Source organism: Vanessa atalanta, chromosome 14, assembly GCF_905147765.1.
Source record: "Vanessa atalanta chromosome 14, ilVanAtal1.2, whole genome shotgun sequence".
NCBI lineage: Eukaryota > Metazoa > Arthropoda > Insecta > Lepidoptera > Nymphalidae > Vanessa > Vanessa atalanta.
The window spans coordinates 11,567,737-11,593,813 of NC_061884.1; the positions used below are offsets into that span (position 1 = coordinate 11,567,737).

Sequence of the window (26,077 nt, forward strand, 5' to 3'; positions counted from 1 at the left end):
TTTGGTAATATTAATTAAGTGCGTGTAATGTGTATGAAGAATTTAAAAACAACATGACTATCGCTGTCCCAGTTCTATGGGAAATACTTTCCTTTGAGAATTAGTATTGTAGGAAGCATTTAACGGCCTGCAGAACATTGGTGCTTAAACTGTTTCAAAATAAAATCTTATATTTGTTTCAATAGCCACTACATTAAATTGAATTATTTTATTTATTGCTTATGCAATAGGATGATTATAATCTATTACGTCATCGTTTTATTGTATTTGAGTTTCGTTCATTCCGTCTCCAATAATTTCCTATTTTCATTGATTTTAATTTATCTTTTAATTCATAAAGCTTTGCGACACTTATTTTAAGCTGGAACAATTTGAAGTGTTACTCGCAACAAAATATCAAAATTTTGTGTTGCCATATTTAGACAAGATAAAGTTATATAGGATAAATTGAATAGTATTATTTGCATAAAGTATTTTCATTTTATCTGGTTACCAACAGACAGTGTTTTCTCGAATATTAGATCATTTGCTCTCATTTCATACAATTGATCAGTTTTGTATAAATAATATTCATACCAAATTTAAAAGGAAAATATGGTTCTTATGCTCGTGTGCACTGCCGGCAGTGCCGGCAAAATTTCCCCGTTTTATGCTGTATACAAAATATGCCTGGATAATTTATTACATATTTTTTTGGTATTTACCTGTTTATTTAATTTAAAACTTAGCGCCAAATTCTTGCACAAATACAGACTATTAAGGTGTCATTATCTTCATTTGGATAAACCGATATATACATATATATTATGCCATATTGGTTCATAAGTGTAGTAAAAAAAAAGTTAGTATCAACTATATTATATTTCTGCAACTTATACAATTAATACAATTTGGTACATCTTTGGTTTAAATACTTAACATCAATTAAATGGAATGCAAGTTTTTGGATTGTTATTTACATATATAATTGTTTCATTTATAAAATAATAAATTATGTTCGAAATATTTCGCCTTTTTCTTCTTTTTACCAGTTTTTGATACATATATATATATATTATATTTATAGTGAGGCCTTATATACATTTTTAAACAGGTGTTTAGTAAAGCCCGATATGTCTTTCTGTAATTGCAGATTTCAGATTCGAAAGTACAAGACAGAACAATGTTTAATGAATCACTGTCTTAAATAAATCCACTTTTAAAGGTTTTCCATAGAGATTTAAAATGTGACAAAAAGTTGCTTTAAGTTTCCACATTTGGGCGGTAAATAGGTATTTTAGAAATTCCTCAAAAACAAACATTGTCATTGTTTAAAATAATGTTCAGATGAATAGCTACTCCCAGGCAGAACATTAATTTACTTTTACAGAATTAAATTTTTAGGATGACATGATTGACAAGGCACTATTGATATTTCATATTTCTTAATGTCCCCACTGATATTCTCATGATTAATTTAACAAATATGGTTACATATACACCAGCAGGGAAATCCAGAGGTTATTCAAAATATTTAAAATGGTACCTTAAAATCATACTTAGTTTTAGTATAAGGAAATTTGCATTTTTGTAATTTATATCTGATAATTTCACCTGACCTATCTAAATATTTTTGATCTATGTTATCTTAAAACAAATAGCTTTTGTAGTTATTTCTAATACATTTTCGATTATTAATACCTTAATCTTTTCACAAATAATTATATAGATTAATTTAATAAATACTGATATAAGTTGAACTAACAATAAGCTTAAAACATCCAATCATAGGCCAATCTTTGAATAAATGTTTCAAAGCGTGCAACTTATTCTGAAATGCATCAATTTTAAAATATTTCATTATGTATAACATTTATGTAATTACACAATATGCCCTGAATAATTTATACAATATATTCCTTATATCGATAGACTAGACTTATACAGTAGAACCTTTGAACTCAAAATTTAATAATTATTATAAGCAATTGAGGGCTTGATATAATTTTACTAAACATTTAGTAAGATCTAATATAGCTCAATTTATTAAAACAATCACTAAGGGAAATAGATAAAAATTTACAGCAATAAAGGTTCTACTATAGTACCTTAAATTATAATTATATAAATGCATAGCTTATATGGAAGGCATTTTTTGATTATGTAAAAATTACCCTTACTCTTACATAAATACATCTTTGATATTTTGGAACTGTTTTACTGCAAGGTCGACAGGCAATTCAAAGTTATATGGTGTTAAACGGTCAAGACTTTGTAGTGTATCTTGGAAACCAGTATTAACAACATAACTTGTTGAAGAATAATACGAGTCAATGAGAGACCTACATTTTAACATAATATTTAACCACAGCACAAGCTTATGTGAATTCAACGCAGCACAAACAAATGCTTTGAAATGTGCATCGTAACTTCTTTTGTATGGTGTGTGTGAAGCTATTATACTACCGATGGCACTCAGTAGACTTTGCTTATTAGTAATAGCCGTTCCCCCAACTATATCTAAATTAAAACTTTGGCTTAATTTCCTAGCTGGAGTAGAATTGAATTTATCCCCATCGTTTAATTCGTAATAACGTAAAATTAACTCCCAAATATGTAACGGTCTGAACATAGAAGATCTGCGAACAGGAAAGCACCCAATCATAGGTACTAATGAAGTAGATTCCGGATTTACTAAGCCATGTTGAAGTAAATCTCTTAAATTTACAGCGAGATGTCTACGTACAGCAGTTGTGAGCGGAGCATCATTAATAATGATGCCACCATCTTCGGATTCACTGTCATAGCTGTCAGCGATGGTATGTGAGGCTCTCTCTCTAGAAACTATATGCAGTACTGCATCTATTGACATTTCAAGTTTTGCTCTGAGATTACCCCAATGTGTCACAATGGTTGATGATTTCCTGTCAAATTTTTTACTCGTATTGGGGGAGCAACCAAATTGAGAGACTGTAAAAATTTGAATGAGTGCCGATGCTTTTCTCATTAAGTTAATGGTTTCAGCTTTGAGTTCATCGTTCACTTTGTTACGGTTAAAGTTTTTCTCGAACGTCTCCGATTTTCCGACTTTTCTTGTTTCCTTCGTTTTTCTTGTGTTACTATTTATATCATCATTCTTCATAAGTTTTATAAATTTTTGCATGTCATCAATATGAGCTTGAAGTTTTCCTATGACTTCTTCTTTTGAAAGTTGACGTTCTGCGTACTGTCGCACCGCACAATCAATTTGATGCCGTAATTCTTCGGTAGTTAATGGTTGGTGGCAGCCTTCTTCTACGCTGCGATCTATTTCACTCCGCAGGTGCTCTATTAAGGATCTGTGCTTATCATCGTCCAAATTCGAAGGACTCTCGGCGAATCTTTCTAGTTCTTTTAGTTGAGTTTTTAATCTTTCAATAAAGTGCGCCTGTCTAGCTCTCTGACTACGGATTTTTCGCTCCAATTCTAAGCACTCACTGCACGATTCTCCCGCGCTTCCTTGCGGTGCCTCACGAGAATCAACTCCTCGAGATGTAAACTCTTCCAATGCCTTTAACATAGCATCCTTTTCTTCTGGGGGTGCCTTCAGGATTTGTCTTAATCTAAATTCAACTTGCGCAAGATGAGATGTCAGGGAAAATACGGATGATGATAATATCTCCTGTTCTTCTTCCAATGCATGTATTCTATCCCCTGACAATTGTTCTGGTGGTACTTCTTCACAAAGATTTTCTTTGGGTGCACCCAAGGGTTCGCATCTTGGCTCTTGCCATATAGGAATCTCACCCTCTTCATAGTCACACAAGGTCGCGTCCATTACAAAGACGAAGATAGAATTTTACGTCTTTCTATGATTAAAATGTTAGGTCTATAAGTTTACTTGGTGCCCAATCATGTCTATTGATTTTTTTCAATGAAATCACCACATATCACATAAAAAACACAAAGTTGTGCTTTGAGAATGTAACTTAGGAAAGACGTCACAATTGACGTCAATATTTGAACGAAGGGAATGAAATGTTCAGTTCAGTTTCAGTAATAGTACGCCCTCCAAGAATGAGTAGTGAACGATGTTCACAGTCCAAGTTTGCTATGTATTTATATAATTTTCTTTTTCAGTTTCGCAATAAATAAACCTATTTATAGTTTTTTTTTTAATTCTGTTTAGGTAAATAACTAAATTAATAATAATAAAATAATTATAAAATACCTTAAAATAAAGTAATTGTAATGTAAGCTATTTGAAAATAGCTACTGGATTGAAGCGACATCTTTTGTCAACGTACTAAATGACCTCGTCAATGTAGGCAGTATTAGGACAAGGATATTTTAGGTGTATTTCCAAAGATAGCGCTTTATCGTGAAACCAATTAATTACGATACGCTTTTAAACTTGAAAGAGAAAAATTCGTAAAAACGGTTTTCGCTATACATACGTATAATAAGTCTGATAGGAAGTAAAATAACATATTTCTAATATTTGTATTTAAATTAGATTTCTAATCATATTTATTGTATTCGTTAGTGCGTTGGTTTTATACCATATCTTAATTTGGCTTTTGACAGAAAAAGAATCAGCTACAAAATTTAATATTATAAATGATATAATAGGGATCAAGTCAAAGTATGATTTATCCGCCCACCGTTCCGATTAGATATTATCGCACGACGCACATCCCGTCTTTTTTAGCAATAAGTACATTTTATTAAAATATCGTTCGATACGAACTCGTGTTTACATCAACATTATTTCGATTAAATTGAATATTATTGTACTACTGTTGTTGGTTCAAAATTGTTGTTTTGATTGATTGAACTGTTGATTTATTTTGTATATATTTTTAAGATTTTAGACAGTTTCATTTAATATTAGGTACACAGTTTAGAAGTCAGTGGAAACGCATTAATACTAAAGTTGAAGTAATTTAATTTAAAAATTATGATTTTTAAATAAAACATTTATTATATTTATTATAAAAATAACATTAAGCTAATGTTCAGCAGTGATGACCATTTTGAAAATACAAAAATAAATAATAAACAAAAATGTTTTGTTTCAACGAAATATAAATTTCAAATATTTAGTAAATTTCAGTTAAATTTGAAGTAAGTAATTAAAACAACCAGTAGACTAAGACATAATAACTCGTATTAAAACTTTAAGGCTCTGTACCATAAAGTTATAATCACTGATCCCTTATTGTTACACGATTACGACGAAAATACTTATGATTGTACAAAGTTTATAATGAATTCAAATAATACAAAATAAATAGAAAAATATGTAAAACTACCACTAGACTAATAAAGGTTATACTAATATTTAAAAAAAATTAAGAGTTTGTTTTTGAACGCTACAATTTCAGCATCTACCAATCCCGTTGAGATATTCTACGATTGACAAGAACGTTAATGTAAACCATTTGTTCAAATACTGGTAAGACTTAGAACTAATGTTCGCTGTAGCGCTACATCTTTATTATGTCATCTAATCAAACTATTATAATCATCAGCGCTATATAGCTTATAGAGAATAGTTTTCGCGCGATCGAAATGTCGTAAGCGTCGGCAATTTCATGGCGCTTACGTTTTTCATTCAACGTAGTGTAACAATATATCGGCCGTATTGATTGTAGGACGGCGTCGTCTATAAAAAATAAATATTTTTTTATGTTGTGGTTTTACGATATTAATGGCTAATGTATACTATATCACTTGAACAGCAATTAATTTTACTTATTCGACTACTTTTTTAAACTGCAGGAATATACTTTGATACATATGTATTATCGAATTATTATTGACGCTTAGTACACGGGTGCAGTGAATGAATGTCAAAGCCACACTAATATCAGGTAATCAGTCTGCAGTTAAGTTCAGTCGAACAGAGTGAGTGTTTGGATCTCCATATATAACGATAACTATTCTATATAAAAAAAAAATATTTTTCCCTTAAATAGTCCTTTAAATTGAGAATGGCGTGGGTAAAACCGCGAGGAGCAGTTAGTTAATATGACGTTACATATTATTTTTTTTTTGTTTATTTATGTATTTTTTATTTTAAATACACTCTAACATTCCATAAGTGTAAGAGAGTATTTAGAATTGTTGTGAAGGGTGAGTGAACAAGTGCTACAAGCACAAGGGTCTAAATATTTTCGTTCACAAGGGCGGCGCATTATTTATGTAAGGAATGGTTAATAATTCTTGTCCAATGTAAATTGGCGGTGGTGGTCACTAAACTATATAAAACTGTTTAGTAAAGCTATGTCCTTGAAGGTATGCTTAAGACGCTGGACTGGAAAGGTGAGGGCATAAATATTAACGGCGCGTACATCTCACGCTTTAGATTTGCAGATGATGTCGACATTACGGCAGAATCGTTGCAGGACTTGCAGCAGATGCTGCACTGCTTAGCAGACGCTTCTCTAAAAATCTTACTTACTTAAAATTTGGATAAAACCGAGGTCATGATTAACGATCACGATAGTCCGAAGCCGATCTCTGTGAAGGCTATACCTATAGAAGTTGTTCAAGAGTATATATATACCTTAGGTAAAGTATGCAGTTCGTTAAAACCAACTTCGAGAGGGAAGCTAATAGAAGGATTCAGCTGGGCTGTGCAGCGTTTGGAAAATTACGTCGAGTGTTCACGTCGTGCCTGAAGACGAAGGTCTTCAACCAGTGCGTCCTATCCGTCATGCCTTACGCAGTCGAGACGTGGACACTCATCGTGTGGCTAGTACACCAATTTAAAGTCGCTCAGTGGGCTATGGAGAGAGCTATGCTTGGCATATCTCTGAAGGATCAAATCAGGAACGAGTTGAGCCGACAGGTAACGAAGGTGGTCGACATAGCTCAGAGGATTAGACAGCTGAAATGGGCCGGTCACATCTGTAGAAGAACTTATAGCCGTTGGGGCAAGAAGGTTCTAGAGTGGAGACCGCGTGTCGGCAAGCGTAGCGTGATGATGGACAGAAGGTGGCTGGTAGAACGTGGATGGGAAGATCCGAAGATCGGGCTCAGGAGATCTATGTCCAGCAGTGGAATAATACAGGCTGATCATGATGATGATCATCATTTATCATCAGGCCATTTTGCCTTATTATTATATAACACTTTACCAGTATTTAGCATAATTGTCTACTTCAGATCCCTCTATATGTATCATTAATTTTATACATATTTTACACACTCTAATGTTTTATATATTACATTCAGCTTAAATTATATTCGTATATTATATCTCTTTACAGGACATCATTAATAAACAAACATTGTAGAGAGAGAAAGATCATTTGTCTACATTATGGTCTATTATAACGGCACTGAAATCGTTCATGCAAATTTTATAAGAAAAGTTTGCTAACACAGAGAGTTATTGTGACATTACTCTTTTTGTATTAAGCATGAAAATTCGATATGAAATGCTTTAGTACTTTTTTTTGTTCATTTACACAATAAATATTTGTCGTAGAACCGATAACCGTTGGGGAAAACGTGTTATAGAGTGGAGACCGCGTCTCGGCAAACGTAGTGTAGGACGTGTAGGACGTCCTCAGACAAGGTGGAGTGACGATTTGCGCAAGACGGCTGGCAAGAGCTGGATGCGAGTAGCTGAACAAAGACCACAGTGGCGTCCATTTGGAGAGGCCTATGTTCAGCAGTGGATGAATGTGGGCTGATGATGATGATGACACAATAAATTGGTCTATAGCATATGCTATCTCTCTCTGTCACGTGGCTGTAACTTCAAAACTGTTACTGCTAGTGAGATAAAAAATAACATATACGTACATAAATGCAATAAGAGTACTACCATTATCACGACAGTAAGTTTAAATATACGGGTGTTATAGAGTTCGAATCGCATTGTAGAACTCATTACCATATGGAATGGTAGTAAAAATGCTTGCAACATTTCTCCGTTGAATTGCGTTTCTGATTCTCTGGGCGAAGAGCGAATGAATCCTTCCGTAATCAATGACGCAAATAAGACGGAGCGACTAAAATGAATGATTTTTCACAAATATTACTGGAAAAAAATTGGTTCATATTTAGCAAACGGTATCAATATCAAAATTTATGTTTTAGTAATTGTTTTAATTTCCACCTGTAACAAACATTACCTTTGTATAAGAAATATGCAGTAAGTGGTAGTGCCACACTGCATACCTTCGGGTTGCAGCCGAATGGGCCGGCACGCCCGGGGAAGTACCACTCTCTCACTTAAAGTCGGCGTGAAGTGGTAGCTATGTTACCGCGTTTCGTCTGGTATGTGAGAGTCCCGGAGGCCCGATACCCCCCCCCCCCCCCCCCTTAAACATGATGGTTGTGCAGAATTTGGTTACATTACCCCAGGAGGGTACCATCAGCGACTGCGGTGGAGAATCCCTCTCTGGGCATCCATGCTCAGGACATACACCACCTGAGCAGGGATGCCCAGGCTGCCCTCCGAATTCTGGGGGGGGCAATTTTGCGCTCGCCACTGTTCGGGGTAAGCGGAGCAGGCATCATAAGGCAACCCCTACCACCCTCACTGTGGACTTCTGCAACATAAGGGGACTCAACTCGAACTTGAACGCCGTCCACTTTCACCTTGAGACGGCGAAGCCGGCCTTGCTCTTTCTTACCGAGACTCAGATATCTTCTCCTGCCGATACGACTTTTCTTTCCTACCCCGGGTATAAATTGGAACATTCCTTTGTACCACGAGCTGGGGTGTGCGTTTACGTCAGAGATGATATCTGCTCTCGACGCCTCGGCAGCCTTGAAGGACAGGACCTATCAATTATCTGGCTGCGTGTAGATTGTGACGACCATCCGCGAATCTACGCTTGCCTTTATAGGTCCCATAGCGGTAATGCCGAAACCGACCGACTGGTTGAGCACGTCCAAATGGCTACAGATTCCGTACTGCAGCAGATCCCATCCGCAGAGATCGTTATTCTTGGCGATTTTAATGCCCACCATGCCGAATGGCTTGGATCGCGCACTACCGATCATGCGGGTAGATCTGTTCTCGACTTCGCTTTAGCATATGATTTGACACAACTAGTCCCCTCGCCAACGCGAATACCAGACGTGGAGGATCATACACCTTCCCTGTTGGACCTTCTGCTGACTTCCCATCCGGATGGCTACCAGGTTATCGTCGAACCCCCTCTGGGCTCGTCGGACCACTGTCTCGTCCGAAGTACAGTGCCGGTTGCGCGTTACTCACGACCTCGTTTCGTGGGCTGCCGCCGAGTGTGGCACTACAGGTCAGCAGATTGGGATGGGATGCGGTCCTTCTTTGCATCCTACCCATGGGGGCAGGTTTGTTTCTCGCCGGATGATCCGAGTGTTGTTGCTGACTCTGTTGCCGATGTGGTACTTCAGGGTATGGAACTATTCATTCCGTATTCTGCGGTCCCCATCGGTGGCAAGTCCCAGCCCTGGTTTGGTCGTTTCTGCAAAACGGCTTCACGCAGAAAATGGGAACGCTACCAAGACTGGGCTAACGCATCAGCGTCTCGTGATGTAAATACCAGCGCAATCAGAAAGGAATATAACTCTGCCTCTAGGTCCTTCAAAAACGTGATTGCTAAGGCGAAAACGGAGTACATTGGCAGAATTGGCGAGAGACTGGTGCGCCTCCCTTCAGGAACACGTGCGTTCTGGTCTCTCGCCAAGGCTGTCTTAGGGAATTTCTGTCAGCCTTCCTTACCATCTCTGCACAAGGACGGTGAGTCATTGGCCCATACAGCGAAGGAGAAGGCTGATCTTTTAGGCTCTCTCTTCGCAGCGAACTCGACTCTGGATGACCGAGGAAAGTCACCACCAACAATCCCGCGGTGCGATACCACGATGCCGGAGGTTAAATTCCGGCAAAGTGCAGTTCGTAAAGCACTCCTTTCCTTGGATATTCATAAGTCGAGTGGACCCGATGGCATCCCTCCAATCGTGCTACGGACTTGTGCTCCCGAGTTGGCGCCGGTCTTAACGCGTCTTTTCCGGCAATCCTATGCATTCGGCGTCGTCCCGAACTCCTGGAAGACTGCTTTGGTGCATCCGATCCCTAAAAAGGGCAACCGCTCAGACCCGTCCAATTATAGGCCTATAGCCATCACCTCCTTGTTCTCCAAGGTAATGGAGTCCATTATAAACTGCCAGCTCCTGCGGTACCTAGAGGAGTACCAGCTGATTAGCGACCGCCAGTACGGTTTCCGTCGGGGTCGCTCAGCCGGTGATCTTCTAGTTTACCTTACTCATAGATGGGCGGAAGCAGTTGAGAGCAAAGGGGAGGCATTAGCAGCCAGTCTGGACATAGCGAAGGCCTTCGATCGCGTGTGGCACAAAGCGCTTCTTTCGAAGCTTCCTTCCTATGGGCTTCCCGGGAAATTATGCAATTGGATTACCAGTTTTTTGGCAGATCGGAGCATCAAGGTCGTTGTCGACGGTGCATGCTCTGACTTAAAATTCGTCAATGCTGGTGTTCCACAAGGCTGCGTTCTATCACCCACTCTGTTTCTTCTGCATATCAATGACTTGTTGCAAATCAGTAACATTCATTGCTATGCAGACGACAGCACCGTAGACACCTCATACACCGGCCGTGCTAATATTTCTCGGGAAAACGTCGAAGAAAACCGGAACAAACTTGTATCTGAAATCGAGTCTTCGTTAAACAAAGTCTCGAACTGGGGTCGGCTAAACCTAGTTCACTTCAACCCCAAAAAGATGCAAGTTTGCGCGTTAACTGCTAAAAAAACACCATTTGTCGTATCTCCACGATTCGAGAACATTCCGTTAGCCGCTACAGCTAGTATCGGAATACTTGGCGTTGATGTTTCGAGTCTCGTTCAGTTCCGCGGTCAATTGGAAGGCAAAGCCAAATTGGCATCAAAAAAGCTTGGTGTGCTCAGCAAGGCAAGACAGTATTTCACGTCGGCCCATCGTCTAAGACTATACAAGGCGCAAATTCGGCCTCACATGGAATACTGCTCTCACCTCTGGGCGGGTGCTCCCCAGTACCAGCTCCTTCCATTTGACCGTATCCAACGTAGAGCGGCTCGAATTATCGACGATCAAGCCCTTTCCGATCTGCTTGATCCTTTGGCTTTGCGTAGAGATGTTGGATCGCTCTGCATCTTCTACAGAATTTATCACGGGGAATGTTCCGAGGAATTGTTCGAATTAATCCCGGCTGCTGAATTTCACCTTCGGACATCTCGTCAAAATTCCAAATATCACCCGCACCACCTAGATGTCCGAAAATCCACAACAGCGCGATTTTTAAGACATTTTCTGCCTCGCACAACCACTCTGTGGAACCAGCTTTCGCCGGCGGTTTTTCCGAACCGATACGACTTGGGAACCTTCAAGAAAAGAGCGTACTCTTTCCTGAAAGGCCGGCAACGCACCTGCAAGCCCCCCGGTGTTGCAGATGTCCATGGGCGGTGGTAGTCACTTTCCATCAGGTGAGCCTCCTGCTCGTTTGCCACCTTATGACATAAAAAAAAAAAAAAAAATATGCACGAGAAACATTAACGGCTCTACCATTAAATGTTGCTTAGGGGTGATGAGTTATACAATTCTCTGTCTCTATCTTCTTCTGTCTTGTATCAAATCATGAGAGAACGAGATAACTCAATGTCTAACTATAAAACGTTTACAAGTAATGCCGTTAAATTAAAACTTAATCAAGATCTTCGTTAATTACTAAATATTGACTTACTAACACGAGCCGTCTCGAATAGTGAACACGTTCAACTTTGTCTAAATCACTTTAAGTTTTCACCAATAATAAGATTAGTGCCTGCAATTTAAAAGGCTGTCTAGCGTAACTCTTGAGACCGTTGCCCACTAAAACTTTAGCGACGGAATTATTATATTTTTGGGCAATTATCTTTGAATATTTTTCGTTAAGTGGAATACATTCTCGTTTTCATTTTTCTTCTTCTCTTGTTTTTTTTTTTTTATTGTAAATATTAAAGTATTTCAGTAGAATGAATTAAAATTACAGGGTTGACAAACAGAGGATTAAAAAGACTGTTATATTTTGGCTTAGCTTTTATTAATCAACATCCAGATCTCAATGATGGCTGTAAAAACTTTTTATAATAAAGTTATTTGTTACAATATATAAAAACTTAACGATGGGTCTCATTTGGCTAGGCTAGACGAAGGTCTAGACAAAATAGGCACATCAATGAAGACACTTAAAAAGAAATAACAAAATCTTTTGTACAGTTTGTGAAAAAGTTATATTGTATTTATCGTGTGATATTCAGAGTGACCTGGTTTTCTGTTCGGTAACTAGGGATACGATATTTAATTATATTCCTATCCCTTTATTTACTTTTTTAGCACTGTCTATAAATGGATACGGTCCACATTTTTATCAGTATTTGGTAATCCTAGCGATATTCTATTATTTGTTTTTGATGTTGTTTTTCAAATGAATAGGAATGATTAAAATTGATAATTTATGGTATAATATATTTATATTTACTCAATTATTGAAAACAATTTTCGGTACAAAACTATAACTGTTGGTTCCATGCAGCTCACATTAATCAATTATGTTTCTTTCACGTGTAGTAAATATGAATCTATAAATTAAGCCTGCGGCTATTCCACCCAAAATGGGACCAACCCAGTACACCCAATGATAGGTCCAAATATTCATTACGACGGCTGGTCCAAAAGATCGTACAGGATTTAGTGATCCACTATACATAACTGCAGAGCTTTGACAAGCAGTCACGCTTAGTCCAATCGGTAGTGGCCCTGATCCTAAGCCAATAGCACTCCTACTGTCCATAACACTTAAGACCACAGCAACTAATATGAACGTCATAATAAATTCTAATCCAAAAACTTGGTCAGCTCTCATATTAAAATAAGGTACGGTAGCTCCGAGACCATTTCTCAAATTAACATCAGTTATACTATAAGCAACAGCAGATCCAAGCAGACTTCCAAAAATTTGTGCAATTATATAGAGGATTGCTTTTATTACCGTAATATGACCACAAGTTAAAACGCCAATCGTCACAGCTGGGTTGATGTGACCTCCAGATATATGACCGATAATTTGGATGACAGATGCCACTAAGAGTCCATTAGCCAATGATGTACCGACGACACTTTTTCCAAGATTAGTTTCGGCTAATAAAGATATAGATAAATAAAGGAAAGTACCGAGGAATTCGGCGAAAATTTGTCTCGAAAATATGTCATAATCTTTTAGAATATCTTCTTTAGCAAAAATCGACATTTTTCTTTAAATACTGTGTTTAATATCATCAAGTCAAAGTTGTTCATCTATGTAGCCATGGTTTGGGAAACTATTTTGTAAAAAAACAAAGAGTATCTACTGTATACAAAACTTGAAACGACTTAAACTGGATATTTGTTCATTAGTTTCGGTATTCATAGAATGGATGAAATTTAACCATTTATTTTTGGAAATCAGTTGCAAATACTTAATACGATAAACGATACCAAAAATCTCTACAGTCACGTGATAAATTAATTAATTTGTTTTGCATAATTTAAAATGAAATGTAAATTAATATATGCGACATTTTCATATTCCATTCGCGTATTTGTATAAATTGTATAATTAGAGCAATGTTGTAATGGCGTTGACATCATTTGAAGTCTCTTGTCTGCGATGGTGGGAAAATCAGCACATTTGTGACCGTAGAATAATTAATGTTGAAAACTACATTATGACTATTTATTTAATAATAGATTCTTAAGGTACACTATAGCCGCTATGTTTGTTATTTGTATTATACATTTCTAAAGAATCTAATATGCTATAAATTGTTAAATTGTCAAATACGTCAAGTATGCTATCGTCCGATATGTATATGCCTTAGTAGTTAGAGCACGAATATCTTCAAACTTACGATTAAAGATTCAAGGCCATTGAACTCAGTTAGTGTATCTACTTCAGTTGTTTTTACTAATTATATTGTGCTCAGTGATAATGGAAAAACATCCACACATGTAAATAAGTTCTTTGGGTTAGAGTAACTTCTGTATAATATAAATCGCTGTAACGTAAGAGAAGGCTGTAAAATCATGTCTCTTTTTTAATATTTTTTTATTTAACCGAGATGGCCCAGTGGTTAGAACACGTGCACCTTAACCGATGATTTCGGGTTCAAACCCAGGCCAGCACCACTGAACTTTCATGTGCTTAATTTGTGTTTATAATTCATCTCGTTCTCGGCGGTAAAGGAAAACATCGTGAGAAAACCTGCATGTGTCTAATTTCAACGCAATTCTGTCACATGTGTATTCCACCAACCCGCATTGGAGCAGCGTAGTGGAATATGCTCTATACCTTCTCCTCGAAGGGAGAGGAGGCCTTAGCCTAACAGTGGGAAATTTACAGGCTGTTAATGTAATGTTAATGTAAAAATTTATTTAACAAGCGAGAACTTACGAGATGTTAAATAAGCTTTAACAGACAGTAAACGTAACATACATTGGATTAATTTCTTAACTAATTTCCACTATTCGAGGAATGTATTTATTTATAAATTTATACAAGAAATCTCGCGTTGAAATATTTGAACATAAATACCAACATTTATGTCTTTATAAATAATTTATTTTTCTTCACAAGGCTGACGTTTCACAACAGTTACGGTTCATGGAAAATTCATAAATAGTACATTCATAGAGTATGCGTTTTCTTGGTAATAGTTTAGAACTGTCATTCATATTGATCTTTGTCTTAGCAAGTATAGTCAGATGTTATGTCCCTTGTGCCTGTAGTTACACTGGCTAACTCACTCTTCAAACCGGAACGCAACAATACTGAGTACTGCTGTTTAGCGGTAGAGTATCTGATGAGTGGGTGGTTCCTATTCAGACGTGCTAGCACAAAGTCAAAGAATTAGCGCAAAACTATGCTCTCTTCAATACAGAAGGTCACATTTTACTATTACTATTTTATCCTATTAACCTCAATATTTAAACCGAATTTGTCTGAATAGATTTATTATCAATATCAGTTCAGTCATATTAAGAGCTCAATCCTCTGTGTAGAGCTGACTTAAAATCCAATTGTGAGGTTCAACAATTAACACGATTGCATTATAAATATACCTTTTATTTTGTTGTGCGTATTGCGGTGCAAATTAAAAGTAATACTTTATTTGGTAATAAACTACAAAAATTTACTGTTTAGTGTATTTTAGCTTATGTTTTGTGTATACATACATAGGCTTTATTCATTTATTTCGAATACATTTTGTGAAAAATAATTTATAGACTGAACCGGTATTTTGAGCAGTGTGTGGTGATATGCGACATTGACTACGAGTATAATGGTGGTTTTCCAAAATCACGAGTGAGATACGAAATGAGTTATTACACCATTTGCGATCATTCATTCTTCAATGGTAAAAAATCTAGAACCATATATTTGTGCAAATACGTTACAAATGCCTTCTACAAATACACAATCATACGCTACGTATATGACGTATACGTATATAAATTTGTAAACGGAGCACTACGGTAATAAACACAACTACTTCTAACTACTACTTCTAACTACTTCTTCTACTTACTTGCAAGTATTCTGTCGTATCTAGTCCAGCGAAATTATCTTTGCAAACTTTAATCAATGGCAAAAAAATCTGCGTGCCCTAAATAATTCGCCGGAAAATATAAAATTGAAAATGAAGCTACATAATTTCAGACATTCAATGTAAAGTAAAAACCAATGATTCACGACACGCTCAGACAGGAAACGTCGCGATAAGACTGCTTGTGTCGAAAGAAGTTCTAAGATATACCTTCATACATACATATAACAAATATATGTATGTACATATATTTCTTATTTGTTAGCAGTTCTGTGTGGTGAAATAAGTTACATTATTTGCAATTGTTAAGTACGCCATTATCCAGCGGTTGGATTTTCAGAGGCTGTTACTGGTTTTATTATGACAATAGTCTTTAGTCTCGTATATATTTAACTATATAAGTATAAATTTACTGTAAAGCTATCCAGCGCAGCACATTCTACCCATACAGAACATTCTGGCGTACTGTCAAAGACTGACCTAATTCCTACTTTTTAACTAGCTAGACACATTCATTAAATCAAAATATGCTTTATAGACTTGTAAAAAGAATATTTTGATTTAATGAAAGCACTTTTGAATTGTCATATGTCATAAAGCTGACATAATATAATATTACTATTCCGTTGCTATGTAGTATGAAACCCGCGTGCCCTAAATAATAATAACAAACATCACCAGTCGAATCATTAATAAAGTTTTGAGGGAAAAGTATTTTGACATCCGTGCAGAGTGACCTAAGGTTGGCCAAGATGGATGAGAGCCTTAAGTTACAAATATGATTATTCTGTCCACATGGGCTCCGGGATATGAATTATAAATGATCATACCTAACATGTTTCGTTACTTTTATTTCTATTTATTCGTTTTGATTTCAGAATGTTCTTACTTTTGTTTTTGATTCGTGTTCAGCCGATGAAGTTTTAAATTACGGAGTAAACTTTTTTTTTAAATATTATTAAAACGTAGTTTCATATGACACGTTTCACGTTAAACGGATAATATACTGAAATAAGTGTAAGACTTCGCCCGCCACGACACTTGCTTAAGTGGTTTTTTTATGTTGACGAGCTTATGTCTATGTTACTGCAGCATATAAGTGTCACTAGCACCTTAGATGTATTAAGCATATGAATATTATAATACAGGACATATAGTGCGTAAGTTTTTGGCGTATAGATATTTCTTTACTCTCATTATCTGATGTGACTGCGGATTTACGTTCTTTCCGCGGCAGAGGAGTGAACATACTTCCAATAACTTTTTATCATCGGCCTTACATCTAGCCACTAGACCTATGAGGCAAATATATTATACAGGCAGTCCTCGTACTTAAGTCATGTTAGGTTCTCGAAATACACGACGTAAGTCGAGACATATTAGATTTATTCGGTTTTTTCTTCTTGCTATGACATTGACCTCGCGACAAGCGAATTCTCCTATGCCGGACATCGAAACAATTGACATATGCTTGAGGAATAGTATCAAAACATTGTTCGACGTAACTTGAAACGATGTAAATCGAAACGACATAAGTCGCGGACTGCCTGTACTACCTATACATTTATATTTATAAGCTAGTTTGTATTTTCCTGGATTAAATACATGACATTTGAAGTTTTTGGTAAATAAAGATACCTATTGCTATTGCTAGTATATATACCTGAAATATATTTGCCTAAGGTTAAAATACGAAAAAAAACTGGGCCTTACTAATAGAAAAGGCTTTCAGCCTATTGGCGACCCTTTACGGGATCAGATAGTAATTCCTTAATAACCTCAACCCTTTTATGAAGTCCAATTTTCGTACAATTTGTATGTTATCAGATATTGAATCGGACATATTTTTGTGTAGGCATAATTAATTGTAATAAGATGATAACGAAAGCTTGAAATTTATTTCTGTATTTTTGGGTTTTGATTTATTCCTTGGCTGTAGGGCTATGTATAACCCTGGTTTGTACATGGCATCAGATATTCTTCCGTCAAACAACAATGCTTAGTATTGTTCTGTTCCGGTTTGAAGGGTGAGTGAGCAGAGTAACTATAGGCAAAAAGACACATTATATTTACGTCCAACGTTGTTGGCGCATTGGTGAGCGAATTGCAAATATTTGTCACAGCGATATATATCATCCTCAAGTACTCTATTTGCCAGTTCGCTTCCTAGTTCGTCACAATGTTTTCCATACGCCAAGCATATATGCCTGCTAAACTATTATACTATATGCTTTGCGAATTAATAGTTGCGAGCATATATTTGTGTCCACGAACCCGCATTCAAGCAGCTTGAATGAATAAACTCCAGTCCTTCTCTCTTAAAGAGGAGACCCTTTAACTCAGCATTGGTTACATAAACATTTACAGGAAGTTACTTTTACTTTATGCTTAATAAGCCAGTGCTGCGATGGAATCCATTCAATATAATATTGTTTTAGCCGTTAAATCGTTCCCTTGTCCCTGTAAAGGTTACATGCACGGAATATTAAATTATTTGCTCAGACACGTGAAAGACTTACTATGGTTTATGAGAGTAAAATTTCTATAAACAAATCTTTTATTCGAGTTATATTATAATAAGTTTCATACGCAAGCCTTCCTAAAGATTTCCTAGTTCCCCATAATATTGTTTTTCTTTTACAAACAAAATTTTATTTATAAGTACGATGTTTTTTACTACATGAAAAATATTATTTAAATAAGAGTCATTATTCAATCATTTCAATATCAATTATTTTTTTAAAGCCTTATTTTGGTCTGCTTAGTTGCCCGATGTCTCCTAAGCAGTTGCTCTCTTCCATCTTTATCAGGCTGACCAAATATTTATCCTGAAACAGTTTATTTTGATGTTTACTTGGTAAACGTGTATACAGAAAAAAAACAAACAATTTATAGACGAATCACGATACTAACAAATTACAGCTTCAACTAGTATTTATTTCTGAAATAAATTACCTTTACAACTAAATCACAGGTGTATATGTGTGTGTTAATATTTCTTTATCGAGTTTTATGTGAGAATAAGACACAGGGTAATCACATTACAAAATTGATACACGTAGACGTAAATTTAATAAATATGCTTGTACTTTTTCACATCGCGGCGTTATTATGATGTCGTTAGGATCTGGTTCTGTACGGAGTTTTATATTCAGAGATTGGATTTTATATGGAAATTCTGTAAATCCTTAACACGGTTCATAATTTTTATTTGCTTTGTTCCTCTAAGATCTTGTAAGGAAATCCATTTTGAAATGTTAACACTAACAAAATAAATAGCAGCAACTACTTGAAACACAGAAATTTTACTGTTCTTAAAACAAAAATCATACTACCTAAAGCAAATATTAAGTTAATAATGTACTTCAGTCGCTTGGTTTATGGTTTCGACTTCGAGTTATGCCATATAATAGTTACTATCCCTTCGAACAGTGTGAATGAGTGAATAGAGACAAGAGTAAAACAAGAGATACATCGTCTACAATACTAACTGGTATTGAGATAGAGCATATCCTTCTTATGAAGGTGTATAAACTTTTTGAGTGTGTTGTCATATAAACTACTTGACATTATTTGTCATTAATCAAAATATATCTTTGGATATATCAAATTAAAATAACAAATAATTATAATCAAGCTATGTTCAGATTATTCAAAAAATTGTTGAATCGTAAAACGTTGTATGATATTCAGACTCGGAGTCAGGCGAATCAAGTAAACATTTTTATAAATGGTAAGGCTGTTTCAGTGCCAAGTTACTTCACAGTACTACAAGCTTTGCGCCGAGAGCATATAACCGTACCAACATTCTGCTACCACGATAGATTGTCAATAGCTGGTAACTGTAGAATGTGTCTTGTACAAATTGAAGGTATGTGGAAGCCACAGATTGCTTGTGCCATGCCCGTGGCCAAGAATATGAAAATACAAACAAATTCTGAAATGACTTTGAAAGCACAGGAAGGGGTATTGGAATTTATTTTAGCTGAACATCCACTAGATTGTCCAATTTGTGATCAGGGCGGCGAATGTGACTTACAAGATCTTTCGATGAAATTCGGTAACGATCGAACAAGATTCACAGACATACACTTCCAAGGCAAAAGAGCCACGGAAAACAAAAACCTAGGCCCTTTGATTCGAACTGAGATGACAAGGTGTATCCATTGTACACGTTGTATCAGATTTGCTTCTCAAGTCTGTGGATTAGACGTTCTTGGAACGACAGGACGTGGTGTTGACATGTTAGTAGGGACATATGTCGAAAAAATGTTTCTATCTGAATTATCTGGAAATATAATTGACTTATGCCCTGTTGGAGCGTTAACGTCTAAGCCATATATGTTTAAAGCAAGACCGTGGGAACTTAGAAAAACTGATTCTATTGACGTAACTGATGCGACAGGTACCAACATAGTTATTAATCATAGGTTTGATAGAGTATTACGAGTTTTGCCGCGTGAAAATGATGACATAAATCAGGAGTGGTTATCTGACAAAGGTCGCTGGGCGATAGATTCTCTTGAGTTTCAAAGACTCGTGACTCCAATGCATAGAAATGAAAGCGGCTTGTGTCCAATCGATTGGGATTGTGCTTTGAAAATGGCTGGTAAACTAATAAGATCTACATGTCCCACTAAGTTAATGGCGATAGCAGGTCCGCATTGTTCTGTAGAAACATTGGTGGCTGCGAAGGACTTACTTAACATGCTTGGTTCTGATAATACATACACTGAACGTGGTTTTTCTTATTCTGAATCAAATATCGATATAAGAGCTGCGTATTCTCTTAACGTCAAAATGAAAGATGTAGCAACAGCTGATAAAATATTGCTTATTGGAACTAATCCTCGTTTTGAAGCTCCTATTTTAAATTCTCGTATTAGAGAGGCTTATGTGTATAATGAATGTGATATTTATGCGATTGGCCCCAAATGCCAATATAATTATCATGTCCAATATATTGGTACATCTGTCAATGATATATCTAAAGCTAAAAAATATTTACAACGTGCAATGAGACCATTAATATTTATTGGCATTGATCAATTACAGACTTCAAATAATGTAGCTATCATGAATGAGTTAAACGAATTAGTGAATACCTTAAATGTAGAGGAAAATTGGGAAGTAATAAATATTATTACAAAGGAGGCTAGCTTCGCCGGGGCCTTAGAGGTTGGATGGAAGCCAGGTGGATTAGCAGCATTGAAATCATTATCTCCAAAAGTAGTGATATCCTTAGGTGCAGACCACGTGTTCTGTAGATGTGATATTCCGACTGATTGCTCCATTATTTACATAGGTTTTCAAGGAGATCGTGGAGCAGAATGCGCGTCAATTGTTTTACCTGGAAGTGCTTATACAGAAGCGGGCGGTATATTTATGAACATGGAATGTAGATCTCAGTTTGCGTTCCCTGCGGTGACTCCACCTGGTAATTCACGTTATGATTGGAAAATAATACGAGCACTGGCAGAATATTGTCATATATGTTTATTTTATAGCGACAGAGAATCACTTTGTATCAGATTAGCCCAGGTAAGCCCAAGTTTAGTTATTTTTGGGACATACCAAAGTAAATTATTTGCTGATTTGATTCCTCAACTTATGAAAAAAGAAGCGAGAAAAGAGACTACTGTTGGTAGTTGTTCTTTGCACGTAGAAATGCAAACTTTAAAGGATTATTACTGCTCGGATATTTTTACTTGTAACTCACCAACCATGGTCAAAGCCACAAAGGCCGCTACCGAAATAGAAAAATCTCATTACGCTTCTGTTTAGTACTATTTAATATGTTTAAATTTATACATAAAATAATGCGTTTATTTTAATTGTAATATGTATTTTATCATTGGAAGTTGTACTGCTATAGTAATAGCAAATATTCTTAATAAAGTTGTATTTTTACATTGAACTTTTTTAATTTGATTATTAAAAAAAAGTATCAATGTACATTATATACCTAGGAAAATGGTGTACCTACATATTTCTAAATCACGTATGGTTTGTGAATGTTTGAATAGGAGATTGTTGGCTTATAGGGTAGAATCAAAGGGTTGATATACTAAAGTAAAAAAATAATGTTTGTTTCTGAAAAAGCTTTATAAAAAAATATATCAAAACCAATTTGAACCCTATTTCGTCGTACAAGTGGGAGGCTATTGTACTAGATCAAATAATCTTGTTGTTTTTCTATGACATTTATTCTGTTTCCTGTAAGGACTTAAAGACAGGATTTTCATCTGAATTCGAGGGAAGCCTTATAATCCATATTTTGTGAATTGGCCTTTTGGTAAGGCCGCAAGAATTTCTCGAAAAACATATATATTTTTATTTTTTTCTAACTTTCTATAAAGAAAAATATACAAATAGTTCAAGCAACATAAACTTAGAGACCTCACTTAGACGATCACATTTATATGTTTCAGAGACGACGTATATTCGTTGCCAGTCGATTCAACTTTGCATCTTACAGATACTATATTCAGAGGATTATCATCTATAAAACGTATAAGCGCCATTTTTAATATCAGATTGACATGATTAACGGCTTTAGATGCTTTGTAATATTCATCAAACTCGTTTCGATCGTAGATTTATAACTCACAATTACCTAAGTCTTATGATAGTTAGTCTAGAACTCTTTTCAATAATGCAGGGGAAGAACAATTATGATAAAAGTTATCAAATCAAACTATCTAACAATCTGAGATTTTTTGGGTTTAAAGCGCTGCTGAAATTTATAACATAATTTAAAACAATTGCGAAATTGTTGGTTGTCGTAGAGTTTGTCATCGTAGGATCAATGGCTTAACGCGATCTCCAAGGTACGGTCGGACTTGCAACAAAGATCCAAATAAAAGAAGCGAGTCGTTTCTGTGATGTATTCGGGCGTAAGGCAGAAAATAAATAAAATATTTGTTATTGAAAAATAGAGCATACCTTATTTTTTATGACATCTACAGGCGGCCGTGCAAATGGGCCACCCGTGGTAAGTGGTCACCACAGTCCAAAGACCTCAGCTACTTATAAATAAGTAACCAGTATACCCACCCAAAGTCCACCCAGTAAACTTAATATTAAAAACAATTTAAATCGTTGATCAGGTAAAGTTTATAGCACACCGACGAATTACGGTCTCATAGGGATAGATTAAATCTTATAGCAAATAAAATAATCAATTATTATTGTGCGTAGAACAAAGTAAATTAACACGTTAAAATATGTTATAATGTATTCTCAAAAAATTCTCTCCAAATCAAATTATGTTACAAATTATCCAGCATGAGACCACTGCAATGGCCTTTCAAAGTTTTCGACACGGAACTGGCTGCAGGGTCGTCGATATAATGCCGTACTGTGCTCCACTCGTGACTTGACGGACCTCTCCTCAGGGGGTTAAGGTAATCATGACCCCTCGCACTCCTTGTTTGTGGGTAAGGCAACGCGAATCTATCCCCGTTGCCATCCTCTTAGTGTCTTTACTAAAGTGATTACTAAAATAATTGACTCTCCATTTGTTCGTTTTCGTTTCTAAAATAAAAGTTTCTAATGTTTTATTTTTTATACTATGAGTTCGTGATGTATATATAAGGAGTTCTTACTTTTTCTACTTATAATTTTCGATCCTCAGTTAAGATCCACGTGTTCTATTCGGATTTATATCAATCGTTTGCCATATTATAGCAATTGTTCATTATTAACATTAATAAGTAAATAAATACAGATATTAAAGACGACGCACGACGTGTACGTGTACGTGTACGTGTTAGATACGACGTGCACGACGTTAGGTGAGATATTTTATCGAAAATGTACACGGGTGATTAACTATCCAGAAACCCTCGTTAATACGCTGTACCCAACTTAAACCCAAACTGAAAATGAACTTCCTAATAACCGAAGGACATTGAAAAGGTGCAACCATCCAAATTCACGCGATCCTTTGCTTACAAGATCGATTTACGGGACAAACTGCATTGACCCAGTAGCGTCACCCACGCGACTGTGAATGTATCACGTCATATGAATATTTTTATGTACTTGAATTATGGTGAAGACGTTATTATTTGATTCATCTAAATGTTGAAGTCAGTCACACTAAGTGAGTTAAGGAAATACACACTCAAACTGATAATAAGTTGCAAAAACTGGATGTAATATAAGTGCTGGCTGGGACTGGGGGCAGCGAATTTGAACAACGAAACATTCTAAAGGTTTTGTTAGATGATATCTGACGCTACTAGAAATTTCGCAATCGGTAGTCGCAATTTTGTCGATGAATTCGTTGTTAGAATTTTTGGTTAGAAATGTTTAATGAACATCGATAGTGTATCCGTTCAACTTGTTTGAATAGCGGATGTATTTTTTCAATTGTTTTTAAAGATCGTTGCGAGATTAAAGCACCACGCACTATAGTGCGTTGTCAATAGCTTCGGGGTTTTTTTTAGTGATTTGTATTTGAAAGGCCACAGAACGCCAACCATCACGCTCTAGGGCAGCCCGCGTCTATCCTGTACTTTCCACTTTTTTTCAATTGCCGGTCCACCTCGCCACAGAGCGTCCTACATATGCTTAAGCGTGATATTCACTATAGCACGTGTCGGCTCCATTGGCGCCGACTCCAGTCTCCGGCGCCTGGAGACATCCATTTCCAGTCCAGCGAGCTAATGGAACGCTATGTCAATTTTAGATAAAATTGTACTACGAGATACATTATAAGAATAAATACCCTTATCTGTTATTGGATGAAGCGAGAGAGTAATATAATATAAATAATATGAACTAGGACAAATAGTAAAGCCTAGATTGGTTGGCTGGCATAATATTTTCATTTTTTGATAAATTTCGGCGATTTGTTTGGCCGACGAGCACATGGGCCACGTGATGGTAAGTCACCACCGTCCATAGACAATGGCGCTGTAAGAATTATTAACCATTCCTTACATAAGTTATGTCCCTTGTGCCTGTAGCTACACTGGCTCACTCACCCTTCAAACCGGAACACAACAACATTGAGTAATGTTGTTTGGCGGTAGAATATATGATGAGTGAGTGGTACCTACCCAGACGGGCTTGCACAAAGCCCTACCACCAAGTTAATTTATTCATTTGTTAACGTACGTAACGTAAAAATACATATTTTACCGATCATTTTCTAATCTAATTTTCTAATTTATACGACTAATTCAAAGCTACATAGTATCGCAATGAATTTACATATTTTAAAAATGTTTAGGCGGTCTAGCAAATTAGCCATCTGATAGTAAATGAGTACCATCGCCCATAGAATTGACGCGGTAAGAAATTTGAACAATTCCTTAAATCTCCAATGCATCACCAACCTTGAAAACTATATTGTTATGTTCCTTGTACCTGTACCGGCTCACTTACCATTCAATGCGCTATTTATTGCTGTTTGGCGGTACAATATGTGATGAGTGGTACCTACCCAGACGGGTTTGCACGAAGCCGTTTTATCTCATCATCTTTAGAAAACCTTAGTATTTCTATCATTATTATGTAATAAAGTACGAAATAATGTCTTACACAATCATTGGATTTCATTTCCTAAAGTATATATTATTATTTAATATCGCCGCAGGCAACTTTGCTCTCATTTGGAAAATATTAGCTTTTCATTTCGTTACAAAATATTTTCTTAATAGCATTATACTGAATTGTATTACATTGGAATTTAGGTATATAGGTTTGTAATACTTGTTTCTTTTGGCTGGTTAGTGTTCAGTCTAGTAAAAACTTTTTGGGTTTTTGTGTGACGTAACTTTATCCGCACATAATCATAAGAGTGAGGAAATACAGAGTGCTTTTGTCTTTGCACATACATATTTATATATTTTTCGTGTTTGTTTCATTGAAATATAAGAAACGAGATGGCGTATTTAACCGATGATTGCGGGTTAAACCCAGGCAAGCAAATCTGAATTTAAATGCGCTTAATCTGTATTTATAATTCATCTCATGGTCAGTGGTGAGGAAACCTGCATGTATTTCATTTCATTGAAGCTCTGCCACATGTGTAGTATACACTTACCCGTATTGGAGCGGCGTGATGGAATTAGTCTCAAAGTCTCTCTTCAAAGGGAAAAAGTGGAATCTTCACAGACTTTTATTTTTTTTTTAACCTAAAAGCTAGGCCTAGGCTAAATTAGTACGGATGTTAGCTTATGAGGTGTGACTGTATAGTTCGTATATATATTGGTAACACGTGTCGATTTAAAACATTTTTGAATTAAAGAATTTCCCAAAATGGAATTTTATTAGGAAGGTATCTGTATGTAGTTATAAAGTATTATAAATATATTCATATTGTGAATAATTTAATAGTAAAATCGTATTTTAAAAACATTTTTCGTGTTTTTGCTGCTTGACTTCGAACAGCAATCATTTAAAAGCTCCGCTCCCTTTCTCCCTTCGCTATTTTTAACTCAATCAATAGTTCACTGTTCGCGTATAATTCTAGTAATTCTGGCAAA

The 26,077-nt window shown here is 36.0% G+C and overlaps 3 protein-coding genes across 3 annotated transcripts; 1 reads left to right on the forward strand and 2 right to left on the reverse strand.

Moving 5' to 3' along the window:
- Window positions 1-839: 839 nt before the first annotated feature.
- Window positions 840-3,964, reverse strand: LOC125068580 (RUN domain-containing protein 1). The gene has a single exon (XM_047677760.1). The coding sequence runs from the start codon at window positions 3,794-3,796 to the stop codon at window positions 2,162-2,164; it is 1,635 nt and encodes a 544-aa protein (XP_047533716.1). The 5' UTR covers window positions 3,797-3,964; the 3' UTR covers window positions 840-2,161.
- An 8,523-nt stretch (window positions 3,965-12,487) lies between these two features.
- Window positions 12,488-13,243, reverse strand: LOC125068798 (aquaporin AQPAe.a-like). Its single transcript, XM_047678113.1, has one exon. The coding sequence runs from the start codon at window positions 13,241-13,243 to the stop codon at window positions 12,536-12,538; it is 708 nt and encodes a 235-aa protein (XP_047534069.1). The 3' UTR covers window positions 12,488-12,535.
- Window positions 13,244-19,217: 5,974 nt separating this feature from the next.
- Window positions 19,218-21,362, forward strand: LOC125068852 (NADH-ubiquinone oxidoreductase 75 kDa subunit, mitochondrial-like). Its single transcript, XM_047678191.1, has one exon. It carries the CDS (start codon window positions 19,218-19,220, stop codon window positions 21,360-21,362), a length of 2,145 nt encoding a protein of 714 aa, XP_047534147.1.
- Window positions 21,363-26,077: the final 4,715 nt, after the last annotated feature.

Excerpts from the sequence above, each read along its gene's own strand:
- LOC125068798 (XM_047678113.1), bottom strand. The coding sequence starts at position 13,243 with ATGTCGATTTTTGCTAAAGAAGATATTCTAAAAGATTATGACATATTT.
- LOC125068580 (XM_047677760.1), bottom strand. The coding sequence starts at position 3,796 with ATGGACGCGACCTTGTGTGACTATGAAGAGGGTGAGATTCCTATATGG.
- LOC125068852 (XM_047678191.1), top strand. The coding sequence starts at position 19,218 with ATGTTCAGATTATTCAAAAAATTGTTGAATCGTAAAACGTTGTATGAT.